Source organism: Phyllostomus discolor, chromosome X (genome assembly GCF_004126475.2).
Source record: "Phyllostomus discolor isolate MPI-MPIP mPhyDis1 chromosome X, mPhyDis1.pri.v3, whole genome shotgun sequence".
Lineage (NCBI taxonomy): Eukaryota > Metazoa > Chordata > Mammalia > Chiroptera > Phyllostomidae > Phyllostomus > Phyllostomus discolor.
This window is the reverse complement of record NC_050198.1, coordinates 17643167-17658073: the sequence shown is the minus strand read 5'-3', so window position 1 is coordinate 17658073 and position 14907 is coordinate 17643167. Positions and strand designations below refer to the sequence as shown.

The 14907-nt window shown below is 38.3% G+C and overlaps 1 protein-coding gene across 3 annotated transcripts in view; it reads left to right on the top strand.

The window, feature by feature from the left end:
- The window catches only part of DMD (dystrophin), a 1951120-nt gene that overhangs the window by 782280 nt on the left and 1153933 nt on the right, over nucleotides 1-14907 (top strand). For all 3 annotated transcript variants that reach the window (XM_036016633.1, XM_036016635.1, XM_036016634.1), the window contains 3 exons: nucleotides 6665-6844; nucleotides 7117-7245; nucleotides 8970-9140. In XM_036016633.1, the coding sequence (XP_035872526.1) occupies nucleotides 6665-6844; nucleotides 7117-7245; nucleotides 8970-9140 (480 nt within the window). The remainder of the gene's footprint in view (nucleotides 1-6664; nucleotides 6845-7116; nucleotides 7246-8969; nucleotides 9141-14907) is intronic.

The following is a 14907-nucleotide window of genomic DNA, read 5'->3' as shown; positions in this document are numbered from 1 at the left end:
AAGTTTCCTTGGTTTTCCTTCTGCTGTCAGTTCAGTTCTAAAATGTAAAGACAATGAATAAAATCTAGTGACAGAATGCGACATTCTCTTTTGCCAGGGATTCTTGAAGCTACTGAGCGGGCCTGGAGCCCACCCTCAGAGGGGTCTGATTTAGTTGGTCTGAGGGTGGCAGGTGTGTCTAATATTCAGAGGAGTTTGAGAACTGCTAGATAATGAGATACAAGCAGTCTTCAAAGATCTACATGCAGTTCAGGCAACCATGTCCTATATATTTTTGTAGCAATCACCTCTCAGTTTACAGAAATCTGGCCTCTGGTCCTAGATTATCCGGATAATTGCCCTAACTCATCACTCCTCTTAGCTATAAAAGCATGAGAACTATTACTTATTTCTAAAGTCTGTTACACTATCATTCCCATGAAAAATTACATCTTTTTTTTAAAGAGAGCACAGTAATTTATCTGTGAAGTGAAATAACACTAGCAGATCATTAACTTGGTACAATGAATGCATCAAGCAGCTGTTACTTAGAAAATAGAACATCTGTTAAATGCCATTGGAGTCACTATTCACTGTCATTATAGTTATAGCTATAATTTCTGTTCTGCACATTCTGCTTTCATGAAATTCTTCTTTAATAGACAATACGTTATTAATAAAAAGTCAGTACACAGTGCCATAAAATTCACTATTTAATGTTTTATGTTCTTTTTGAATTTATCATTGTATTATTCCGTCACATTAGCCTAATAATGAAATATGTTCTGAACCTCTAGTCATGACAAGGGTAATATAGGGACCTGAAGAAACAATTAATATCATATTTTATCACATTTAGGATATATTAATTGTATGATGCACCATTGATTTAATTACAGCTGTTGTGGATCAGAAGGAACACTGCTAGCTTAAACGTAAATATAAATTGGGTTTCCTCTCAATTTCAGAAACCTGAAAGGTGACAGATGCACATCTTAGAATCGTGGCATTGTGGTCACACCTCCCCCCTACAATAAATATATTTCATAGCTAAAAGTTAAAGGACTCTCTCTCCCATTCCGGATGACTATAAATGGTGTAATATTTATGCTGACAGACTGAGGCAGAATTCACTGGGGAGGGAAATCTTAAAATATCTTTTATGGACGTGCTACTTAATCCCTCATCCGCATTAGAGGAGACTTGCACAAGAGATCAAGAAAGAGCTCAAAGAAATAGGAATTCCGCAGCATCTTAGAAAAGGGAGGCATGACTATGGAAAAGGTGGCATGGAGTACCTGTGACTAAATGAGGGCCTGAGTGAAGACGGTATCTGCGGGACAGGAGACGAGCTACAAAGAGGAGAGCGGGGATAACAGGAAATCAGAGAAGTTATACTAAGACTGTGAGTCCCTGGGAAATCCCAGGAAGAGCCGTGGGAGGCGTTAGCACTCTGATCATGTGAAATGGGTGGGAGAGATGGTTATACATAGCCCACATGGGTTATGTTTTTCTGTCCCTGTTAGGGGAAAAAAATCTGCGGATATGGGACCAGATAATTAATCCAACACTTTGTACTGCTTCACTTTTAAATAAAATTAAAATGTTTTCATTACCTGATGGTATGATCAACAGAGACCAGCAGAATAGGTTTTCCCATCCTGCCACAGCATCCAAGAAGTGACTTGATGAGCCGGTGGCTGAGTCTTGAACTTCACGTGCCATTAAAATGGCTATTATTAACAAGACAATTAATAACAAGTGTTGGGGAGGCTGTGGAGAAAAAGGAACCCTCGCTCACTGTTGGTGGGAATGTAGACGGGTGCAGCCACTGTGGAAAACAGTACGGAGGTTCCTCAACGTATTAATAATAGAATTACCATATGGTCCAATGATCCCTCTTCTGGGTGTCTACCCCCCAAATTTGAAAACATTTATTTGCAAAGATATACGTACTCCTGTGTTCATTGCAGCAGTTTTGACAGTGGCTTAGACATGGAAATGACCCAAGTGTCCTTCTATAGAGGACTGGATACAGAAGATGTGCTCCGTAAATACAATGGAATACTACTCTGCCATAAGAAAAGGCAGATCAATATGGATGGACCCTGAGAACATCATGTTAAGAGACATAAGTCAGAAAAAGCTAAGAACCTTATGACTTCACTCATATGTGGTATATAAAACTGAAACTCATAGACACAGACAGACAGTAGTGTGGTGGTTACCAGAGGGAGGGGGCGGGGGTTGGTAAAGAGTAAAGGGGGCCAAGTGTATGGTGATGGAAGATGACCGCGGGTGGTGGGCACAGAATGTCATATACAGATCACATATCATAGAAATGTACGCTTGAAACCTATATGATCTTATTAACCAATGCCGCCTCAATAAATTTTAAAAAATTGAGTCAAATGATTTAACTTATGGATATGAGGAATAAATCACAATGTATTTCCCATGCTCCCCATGAACACCTTGGTGTCATTAGGAGAAATGAAGATATGCTCTCCATTTATTTAAGGAAACTGGAGTAGCATTTAAAAATTGCTCTGGCCAGGAAGAAGTAGACAGCAAACCCATGTCTCTGAAACCATGGAAGTGAGTGTTTAATATTTTGACTGTTCCCTTTATAGCTATCAAATGTTACAAATTAAATATATGGAGAATAAAGAAAACATGGGAGCTTTTGTGGTAATTTGTGTTTAAATTGAGTTCCACTCTTAACAGACATGTTTTTCTGCCACAAACACTCCGAGTGTCAAGGACATAGTTCATGTGAGGCTGCTGTTGAAACTCCTGAAATTGGATGAATGACTATGTCACAGGTCAAAAATAGAAACCAAGTGTGCAGAATTTTGCTCTTTTCTTCAGCCTTAAAATCAGCCCTAGAAGATGTCACATTAGTAAATGATTGAAAAAACAAAAGAAACTGAGTTTAACTTAGTCGATTTAATCACTGAATTTGAACTTGCCCATTCAGAAGGGTAGACCTTCCAGAAACCTCCCCCGCCAGCCCGCAAGGCAGCCGAAGAAGGCATGTGTGCTGAGGACTAAATGTTTTTTAAGAGGAGGAAATGTATTTTCAGTTCTTTCTCCTCACCTCACCAGCCCCAGAGATAAGTACCTCCTTTAGCGAGGAAAGAGTAAGGGTATAGAGAGAATGGCTGTAGTTCAACCCCATAATTCAGTTCTCGGTATATCTGTAAGTGTAGACGTTCTTCTGTAGTGGGAAAATAGTAGAGCAAGGGAAAATTGTTTTTTGACATCATAAAATACGTGTTTGTAGTTTCCAATAAGTTTCCCATACTCCCCTTTTGGTGGCTTTTGAATCCAACGTTCGTGCTTTCTAATCATTTTGTACTTTGTCTTTATTCAAGCCAAACTGTCGAACCCTTTCTGGGGAACTCCAGGTTCAAGTTATCAAATCTGTCTTGCAGCCTTTCCTGCTTCTCCCGGCCATAACTCATCTTTTCCCCAAAATTATGTTCTTTCCAATATGACATCAAGCTTGATTGCATTTTAGCTTTTCTCTTTAGCTGCACTGTAGGTAAGGTTCGAGCAGAGTATGCAAAGATCACCTCCTTATCTCTGTCAGTGAATGGCACGGTATAGAGTGGATATCAGGCACCTAATGCACCCTGACTAACTGAAATTTAAGGAGCATTTCTGGAGAGCAAGAGCAGCATATTTTTGGAAGGCTGAAGTCTTATTATTTGCAAGTCATATAATACCTGTAATTAGAAATACTTTTTATGGGGAAAAATGAAAAATCCACTAACCAAGGACGGTATTTTTCCTCATCAAAAATAGCATTCATAGAAATGATTAAGTACCCATTTATTCTTTTTATTTTTATTTATTTATTTATTTTTAGAGAGAGAGGGGAAGGGTGGGAGAAAGAGAGGGAGAGAAACATCAATGTGTGCTTGCCTCTCGCATGCCTCCTACTGGGAATCTGGCCTGCAACCCAGGCATGTACCTTGACTGGGTATTGAACTGGCTACCCTTTGCAGTCCGACACTCAGTCCACTAAGCCACACCAGCCAGGGCAAAGTACCCATTTATTCTTGAGTCCCACATGTAAAGGCTCAGTTGTAGGTGTTTTTACAGGAAGGGTAAACTTTTTTGTGAATCGCTTTTGGCGATTGTAGTTATAAACCGCCTTGATAATCACTGCCTTGTTCATGATAGGGAACACCTTTAGGGGACACCTTTAACATGTGTTTTATCTAGTAATGTTAAGGAACCTAAAATGATACTAGGAACTCATCCATACTTCTATTTTATTCTTTTCAGTAACGAATGAGGTACCCTTAGACATGAGACATTTGCTCTTGAAAATTAGCTGGAGCACGTTGGCAGATGTTTCATGCATAATTGTCATTTGTGACCCATGAGCTATTTGGAACAATATTTCCTAAATTCAAAACTTTTTCCGTCTCTTCTGAGATTTGGAAATTTCCATTACCTTCAGTTGCATTGCCTGGCATGGAAGAGACGAATGTCTGTGTGTACAACTTCTTGTATCAAAGCTAAAACGTAGTGTCATCTTGGTGAAGTCATTTTAAGAGATAATTAGTGATTCAAGTATAAATGAAGATTCAACTTTGTGAGATGTTAACTTTGCAAATAAATCAACGCTAGTGACAAGCCACTAGTCTGAAATATAGGAAGTAGGGAATACTCATTTGCATATATTTCCATATCTTTGACAGCATTATACTGGAATTCAAGTTTTCTAAGGATAGGGACTTTGTTTCTCTACTGTTTTTTCTGCAGTGTCTGTGAAAAAACAGCTGTCCTGTATTGTGGTAAGTTCATGTACCACATAAAGGGGCAGGTAAAGGGCATGACAGTGCCGAAGTGTAGCCCATGACCACTCACCAGTCAAATACCAGGGGGGCTGTTTCCATCCACAGGAGTGATTTCTCACCATTTCCATTAATTAGAACCACCTATGCCACCAATACACTAGTGACACATTTAGTAGGAGCTCGATAACATTTATGATTGCCACATGAAGGAATTTCTTCCAGGAATTTCTAAGCTCACCCATGTAGAGCAGAGGATACCTACATTGCAAATAACTCTGTGCCTGGTAGCTGAAGAGTTCCTTTGGCATAACTTACTTTCATTTCAGTTAGTTTTATATTGAAACAAATGCACCAATACAAAATCATACCTTAACATTAAAGAAGCAGTGATTGGCTTGCATACAGAAATTATTTCATACAATCTTTTCACTTCACTTAGTCAGTCCCCCTGCTTATTTGATATCAAAGGGATAGAGTGATTTTGAGTGGACCAGAACCTGATGGTGTGGTGGAAGGACACCTGCAAAATCTATTTTGATATAAAGATAGAAAAGGCACCTTGAGAGAATCTAGGACTAAGAAATGAGGCAGAGTCTGGCTCATACAGACCATCTCTCTCTCCTCTACTTGGACCACCCCTGGTACTCTGCATGTGATTCATTTAGCTCTTTCCAAGTGGGCTCCCTCCACTTCCTCAATATTGCTGCTTCCCAGTGGTTTTGGTCCTACTACGACTCAGCTTGTGATGGTGAACACATCAGTTCCCTTTCCAAATGACTTCTCAGCTGGCATGTTGTCACAGTCTCTGGATCTCTCTATTAAAGCTCTTGAGAGAGGATCTGTTTGGCTCACACCATATGTGGGTAAAGGAAGGAATGGGGGGACGGGGGCAGGTAAGTGTAAGATGGTCACATGGTCAGCCACAGCATGTCACAAGAAAGGGGCTGTAGGTAGAGCTGACAGTAAACATTTGTACTTGGGTCACTGTTTCCATCAGCTTTCTACATCATTTCTAGTATTAAATATGTTGGTGTTTGTGTTTTGTAAATCAAGTCCCAGAAAGCGGCAGTGTTCTCTTAGGGGATTTTAATAGCATCTCTACCTTTTCAGTGACTTCTGACGGAAAATAAGCATTTTGTCAGTTCTGATTGTGAGAGCAGCAAACTCCAGTAGTACCAGCAGTTCCTGTGACTGGGCCACCAGTAGAAATGACAGATAATTTCATGTCACAGTCTAGTCAGTGTACGCACTTCATAATACCAATTACCTGATGCTAGGTCATTGTAGATACGCATGCTAGCAAGGAAAACGTGCATTACTACCTCACCCATTTCAAAAAGATCCTTTGTTGATTGTGTTTCAGTACAACTGGCTTCATTAAAAATCCAGTGGATTGAATTTTATGCTTTTAAAAACATTATCATGAGAAAGGGTCCTTAAGTTTCACCAGAAGCCAAATGGGTTTGTGATAGTGAAAAGTTAAAACTTTCTGCTGTAGAAATATAGGAGTGCAATAATTGCTAAATTTTCTAAATGTAGTTGCTTATTGTGGTTGGGATTTCTAAGGTCTGACTTTAGCCAAAACGTTTACAGATTAACTAAATTTAAATATATTTAGATGGACAGTATGTTTGTTTACCTATTAAATATGTAAATCAAATAAATGTGAAATATTTAAGGAAAATAAGTAAGGAAACTGGATATTAACAATGTACATGATGTGATTTTCATCATTCATAAAGACATAGTTGAAGGTTTCAGTCCTTGAGACTACAGTTACCATAGTAACTGTACATACAACCATTTTCTAAGGCATTTAATCTTAAGACTGTAATGTATTACTCAAAGCTGAAATGCTGTCCTTTTCACAGGCTACTCAGAAAGAGATCGAGAAGCAGAAGGTTCACCTAAAGAGTGTCACGGAGCTAGGAGAGGCCTTGAAAGCAGTTTTGGGCAAGAGGGAAACCTTGGTGGAAGATAAACTGAGTCTTCTGAACAGTAACTGGATAGCTGTCACTTCCCGTGCAGAAGAGTGGTTAAACCTTTTGTTGGTAAGAGAAGAGGCTGGAATGTTTTCAACCCCTCTCCATCCTGTGAAAGAAATTACGTAAACATTCAATAATGATATTTGTGCTTGTAAAGAGCTATAAATGTATTTTAATGTATTTGCCATGTTTGTGCTGTATTCCATATGGAGATCACACCTAAAAGTAATTTGAATGGTATTGAAGTTTTGTCTGTTAAAACTATAGAAAACAGGACAAATATTTTAAGAGCATTGTCTAACCAATAATATGTCATGGTATGTCTCCGTAAAATCAAGGACTACCAGAAGCACATGGAAAACTTTGACCAGAATGTGGATCACATCACACACTGGATCACTCGTGCTGAGGCGCTTTTGGACGAATCTGAGAAAAAGAAACCTCAGCAAAAAGAAGACGTGCTTAAGGTAGCAAATAAAGTATTAAGAAAAGTAATTTTTAAACAGCACAATAGTTATATCAGTTATGTTTGTCCTAAAAGATACCAAGGACTTCTTAATAACAGTGAAAAATTCTTCTTCCCTCTGTCCTTTTCTCCTTCTCTCCCTCCTTCCCCTCCTTCTCCCTGCCTCCCTCCCTCCCCTCCTTCTCCCTCCCTCCCTCTCCCTCCTTCCCTCCCTCCCTCCCTTCCTTCCTTCCTTCCTTCCTTTCTAATTCCCTCCCTCCCTTCCTTCCCTCTGTACTTTCTTAATTCAAATGGGAGTTAATGACTATGAAGACTTTAGTAATCTGGATGTCTGCCCACATTCACCCCTTAGCTAATTACAAGCAACTCAAACTCTGCTGAGAAAGGAATTTTGGACTGTATTTTCCTGTCATGTTATAGGTCCTTGTCCATTTTCATAGTACTGCCCCTTCCTGTATCTAACATGAAGATCTGTTCGCAGGCACCATGTAGAGCCCAGAGGAATAAAAGCCTGAAATTCACTCATCGCACATTTTGCCCATGCGGTGTCTAGATCTCAGTGATCAGTAACAATCCTGAGCTTATATAAAGCCAAAGTTTTCATTTTTAGCTGTATGTAAAGTTGACTTTTTGTTCTCGTTCTATTAAAAACAAGTATTAGGACATCTTAAGTCATCTTTCTCAGAGGAAAGGCAGCTTGATCTTTACTTTAAAAAATGATTCCTGTGAAGGATATGCGAGGTATACGGCGCTAATATATCCTATTAATGTTATATTGTCTCTGTTTGATGACATCTTTCTTGCTTAAAAAAAAAAGGAGTTGAATTTTCCCAGATCTTGTTTAAATTCGTGATTTCTTATTTTATTTTTGACAGAAGTTTTCAATATTTCTATTTGACTAACAGGTTACTATTTAAAGAATAGTTAAAAATGATCCTTTCCGTCTATGCAATTTGTTTCTTTTTATGCAATCGATCTTTAATGAGGATTACAATTTTTTCAATGAAAAACTGTAAATGTATTTCGGGCTATCCCCAAAACATATGGACACTGTTGCCTGCACCCTATTTTGTCTTCCCTTTGACCTTGATATGTAACTATGGAATGTCACCTTCTGGTAAAATTCCTTCAAGGTCTTCGAAATGACAGGAACTGAGCTATTTCACTAGCAGTCAGTGACCCTTTGCGTTAGCCAGCGCCTCCTGCAATCCTTCTGTCTGCGACGCAGAATCCATGTGGTTAGAAAATCCGTTTTACCCAAGGCATTCAGTGTGGTAAACAAAAGGGAACTCAAAAGTACCAGGAAGAATAAGAAACTGGTTTTCAGCTACTTCCTTCTTAAAGCATATATTAGGATGGTCCCACAGCTATGAAATTCAGTAAAGATAAAATAAGACTAAATATAAAATATTGTGGTTGTTGCCGGAGGCATAGAAAAGTCAGAAAAAGATTCCTTGTCCTTCCCCAGACTCTCAAACTAAGTAAATTATTTAAATAAACAGAGGTCAGAATTCCAGAAGATAGGACAGCTACCTATTTACCTGAGATCACACACATTCTTATTTTACTCCTGTTTCGTGGGAGTTTACATTTTTCTTCTTTATATCTGCATTTGCTCTCTCCCTCTCTCCCTCTCTCTGTCTCTCTCTGTCTTGCTTTCTCACTGTTTTGCAAATTCCATTTAATTACTAACCTCAAGCCCTATCTCTTGCTCATGGAATATAGCGTCTAAAGGCGGAAATGAATGACATGCGCCCAAAGGTGGACTCCACGCGTGACCAAGCAACAAACTTGATGGCAAACCGCGGTGACCACTGCAGGAAAGTAGTAGAGCCCAAAATCTCAGAGCTCAACCATCGGTTCACAGCCATTTCTCACAGAATTAAGACTGGAAAGGTAGGAAGACCTGCGCCAAGGTGGAAAGTTGTCATAAATAGTCTCTTGCGAAGGTTGCACAGTACTCTGAAGGGGCCGCGCAACCCCCACAGCAAGGCTTTCGAAAGGAAAATGAAGGCCAAAAAGTATTTAAGGAAATTTTATCACTGAATATCATGGGGCATCTCTCTCTCTTTCTCTCTGTTTCTCTCTCTCTCTCTCCACCTTCTCCCTTTCTCTCTGTCATTTTCTTTTTCACACCACAGGTATTCTGGAACTGCATTCTACACTGGTTTACATAAGAACTTTCAGGGGTAGCCTACAGCAAAGTAACACATAGCTTGCTGCAGGCCAACGACCACAAAAAGCACAAAAGGCATCCATTTAAAGAACGTGCTACTGACGTGTTTGGCCAGAGACAACATTGCTTGTGTGTAATATGGATCAAATCTCCCAAATGAGGCCTTGCACGTCCCCTGCATGATCTAGGGCGTTTACACCTCCTCACTGGCTGTGCACGTGTGCGTAAGTGTGTGCATCGAATTTGCTCTTGCTAGTTGCCAGTACTTAACTGTGAAAAAATTCCATCAGGCCAGAATGACGTGCTCAAGCCATGAAAAACAAATCCTTGGCACTTACATATCGCAATTTTTGAAGTTTTATTTGTCTATTTATATTTACTCAATTTAATGGAGACCCAAAGGATATAGAACTTTTGCATGACAGCCCTTTCTTTATATAACACCTAAGAAAAAAATCTTATCTAATAGGCAGCATGCAAAACTGCAAATGCAGTGTTACAGAATTCCAGCTCTTTGGGGGAATGTCAGAATGCAAGGAATTACTCCCAAATTTATAAACTGGAGTCTGACACAGTTTTCAAAATATCTGATATGCCTTTAAATCCAGTAATGTATGTAAAAGAAACATATGTATTTACATATACAGATAATGGCTAGAAGTAATCTTAAATGAGAAAAACGTGTTGAACTATCAGTGCAAAAATGTGATATGTCAGGTAAGTTTTGATTCCTGCAAAAACAGGAGAACACATTTGAAAAACTATTTTTATAAATATGAAGAGGCAATACTAGCACGGTTTACATTGTTTCATTTTTTTAAGGCATTACAATGTATCACTGTAACATATTGTACATATTTAAAGGAGTGTATAAAATATATGGGAATGTGATATGGTTGAAGTACTTTATGCACATCCAAAAGCTACCCTTCAGTGCTCACCTTCCCAAAGCAGAAAGATATTAGCTTACCTTAATTCATTGTTTCTTCTTTGTAATGTTGGAGTTAACTAGTTTCCTCTGTGCATTTATATATTAAGTAAGGCATTTTCACCTGAAACAATATCTGACAGACATAGTTGTTTTTGTGTAAGAATTCACTCCTCTGGTTAAAAAGACAGTTGCATTTACTTCTGGAGATATCCCTAGAGTATGAAGACTCTGAACAACCAAACTTTATTTCAATCATGTAATACTTCATTACTAAATTTTTTATCCTTCCCACTACATATGCATATAAAATGTCACTCAGCGATAGAATATTTAAGGGAAAAACAGGGTATTATTTTCTTTATTATATCAACAGTAGGTTGAGAAAAAAGATAGCACATGATTGTGATTTGTAGATTTTGAAACATGAATGGAATTCATCCTGCACCAATAGTAGTCAGCTTAGCGTGGCCTAGAGACATCTGTGAATTCTCATTCTATGTTCTATACACATTTGTCAGTGTGCTTGCAGATACCCTGTGTCAGTTGAGCCACTTGATGTACATCGTTTGTGTTTTTTCCTGAAGAAAGGCCTAAGAGATTTTAAATCAATACTTTCAATTATATATTCATTGACAAGACAGTCAGAGTTGTACTTTTTAAGTATTCCCTTTTCTCTAAATGACCAGAGACAATTGGATGCAATAGTGACCCCATTTGGAGGTTTTGAAGAGGTAATTATGCTCTAGCATCATGAAACCAGAAACACGAAACTGAGGCATATCTGACATTTGTTTGTTTATTCATTTCATCAACCAATGATATTGCATATCCATTATGCTAGTGAGTGTGGGAATATACAGAGATGTAAACAATACTCGCTTTAAAAGTATCTGTTTACAACACAAACTTAAATACTTACTGCAGTCATAGAATATACTTACCGCTAGTTTATCTTTATGGGGTTGTTCACTGAATGAGTGAGGTGGGTCCCAGCAATGCCATAGTATAATAGGAAGGCAGTATCCATAGAAGACTGAATTCTAGACCTAACTTTGTCAGCACTAGGTGGAACATGAGGTTTCTCTGCAACTTCATTTCACCATTTGTAAGATAAAGGAGTTGAACCAGATTAGTAGTTTTTAAAGAGAAAGCTATCTTGCCATCCCTAAAAAGAGTTATTATTTAGAAAAGAATGTATAAAATGGGTAACACAGTTACTAGGTGGTAGGGTTCCTCCCCTTTCTCTTTCCTATGATGGGGTTGAGGAGGGACCAGTTATGTCCACAAAAATGGTGTAAAATTTCTGAATTAGATGAGTTACAATTAGGACTAATCAGTTGGATTAGGCCTTGGTATTTCTAAAATTTGACAATCCAATGATATCTTTGTTGATACAATAAGAAATTTAAAATAATGATTTATATGCGTATTTGTTTACAGAGTACAGTCATTCTGGAAATGCTGGGATTCTCAGGCATGGCCTTTGATCTCAAAGCCAGGTTCCTATTATAGTAGAGCACAGTGGGATTGGGTTGGGATACAGCCTTCTTATAGTTGAGTTAATGGGTAGGTTTCATTTAAGAGAATAACCTAGGGAGTGACCTGTAGTGATTAAAAAAAACAAAAGTAGGTTGGGAAAGAACATAAATAGAACATAGCCTTAGCATAAGAACTGATTTCAGGATGCATTTTAAAGGTCAACTGGAAAGGGCAATTGAGTAGAGCTGAAATTTATCCTGAAACTCACAAACAAAGCCTGCATTCACTAGCTGGTCAAGAATACAAGATCTCTGTCTCCTGCAGGGACTATGTATTGGTAGAAATCCCAAAATCCAGAAAGCAATGAGCATGGGGTCCTAGTTTTTGATTGGCTGAGAACTTGTCCATTAGATGCAGCTCTCTGTGGTGCTAATTTTAGCCATCAGTGAGGAATAATATAATGAGAAGAAAAAGTTCTTAACTTCAAGGCACAACACTTGCTTTGAGTGAGATCTCAGATATGACCATTTACCTCTCAGAGCCCCATTTTCACCTTCGAATATAGTAAGATGATGCCTGTCTTCTCTTAACCTTAAGATGATGGCAGGAATCAAATGATCTAAGATATACAAAAGCATGCATTAAAAAAATCTACAAATTGTTATACAATACATATAAAAAGGTAAAAATCTTTGATATCAATAATGATTTCCATTATTTTATACTTTGACTCTAATGACCAAATGTTGAGGGTTGAGACAGAAAAAGAAATGGAGGAATAGCTGATTTGCCTTTCTAACCTCTTCTAGAATGGGCTGGGACTAAGAACAAATGTCTTTACTATTTCTATTGCAAGGACCAGCTTTATACATCATCAAGTGGACCAATTTAGGAAGTGCTAAGAAGTTATGGCTTGCCACAGATACGACCCTTAAAATACATGAAATAATACTTCTTCCCATTTCCGATAGTCCAATCTGTAGTAGCTCATGACTTCAAGGAAGCTTAATTCCCCCTAGCCTGTATGAAATCTGTTTAAAAAACAGCCATTTTAATGGGAAGGGTCAGGGTTTTAAAAAGTAATCAGTGATAATTTCCAAACCCTGGTTAAAGGAAATGGAATCAATGGGGAAAGACACCATGTGTCAACTCTTCCCGCTTTAGGGCATCTGAACATGGTGACAGAGCAGCATAGTGCGGAGGGATAAGATCAGGGAAAGGAAGTGACAGGAAAGAGAAGCACAGAAAGGAAAACAGGGAGGCAAGAATAAATGGACTACTTAGTTCTTAAATAGAACTACTTAAGACAGCTCTACCCCTCTTTCTCTTCTAAGAAGCCAAGATGGAGATAAGAGTCAGCAATTTGGGAGGGATGATGTTTGAGGGAGATCTTAAAGAATTAATGAAGGAAAGGTTTGGGAAAGGGAGTGGTCTGAGTGAACTCTTACCAAACACGGACTATTTCAGGTCACGGTGTTTGGTACCGTGGTGCTTATATCACTAGGAGTTTACTAGCGATTCGAGGAATTTCCTGTGTAATGGTGCAGCAAGATATGTTCACGGATGCTGGGCCGGGAATGAGTGTATGCCGAGTGAATTTAGCAGCCACTCTAGTAACAGAGCGGAGATAACAGTTCAGGATGAACCTATGAAAGAGCTTCAATGGAGAGTAAGCTCAGTTTGCTTACAGAATATAGAGCATGGAGCATGAAGCTTTAGTTGTGCGTAAGACTGAAAAGGATGGTTAGACACAGTATGCAGAGGTCATGACAAACAATCCAATCGTTTATGCTTAATTCAGTAGGCAATGAGGAGTTCTTGATGGTTTTTTTCATGCCCTATTGAAAGATTAGTCTAACAGTTGTTGTGAAGAGAATTCAACTGAATCATGGCAGGAAGTAGGGAAGCCAATTTGGAAGCCATAGCAATGGTCTAGATGGGCGAATATCTCAAATAAAGATGTATATGTGGGTATGGGAAAATGCGACAGTCTAGAGCAGTGACTCTCAAACCTTTGTGTACTTGGAGGAATTGTTAAAACAAATTGTAGCGTCCCCCTCCCCACCCCGGCCTCAGTAGGCCTTTGGTGGGGTCTGAATGTGCATTTCTAGAAAGTTTCCAGATGAAATTGATGCTAATGGTCCAGGGACCACACTTTGAGAATCACTTGCCTAGAGCCATAGAGAACTAGCCTAGAGTTAAATTATTGCATAAGAGTGCCAAGAAGCTGACGAACTGAAAATGACTCAGGATTCAAGACTAATTGAGTATGAAAGTCTGCATATGAATTACAAGAATAAAATGTGCATCAAGATATATGTATGTGATGTTGTAATACTTAGTTTCAAAGGAATGTTGACTAAATCAGACTATGTCCTAGCTGTATCCTATTAATATAGGCAATTACTTTATTTTGTTACAGAATATTATGAAACTTACACACATAACTAGCTTTGATTGTTTTCTCTTCTAGAGACTTAGAAATAGTTCACTTTTCTGTGGAACTGAAATGTTAAAAAATTATTGGCCCTCCAATTGATACTAACCACAAGAAAGGTGAACTTGTTTTTTTATGTCTTAATTATTTTTTAATATTTATGTGCCATTGGATATTATATATCATATTTTCTTTAATTTCCAAATGGGCCTTAAAATTTTGAGATTTGGACAATCTAGCATCGTTTATATAAAAATCCAGAATGTTATTGTCAAGTTTTTGACCTCCAATTAGTGTTAGAAGATCAAAAGTAATTGTTCCTTGCACCAGATGCTTTCAGGTATACACGCACACACCAAGTTTTTATAGCCATAAAAATATGGCTGTGAGAAAGCAAGTGAGTTTCCCATTTTATTGTAGAATATATTAGGAAAAAAAACACATGGGTGGGTCTAATCTATAGCAAATAGCAGTTTTATATGTGAAAAGCAATGCATAAATCCTGTAAAGATAGGTTAGACAGATATTTTGGCTCTCCTAAACATCAGCGGGAAGTGAATAATGCATCACATGAATGTGACCTAGAATGCCAGAATAATGTTTACTGGATTTGAACATTTTAATTAAAACCTAATTTTCA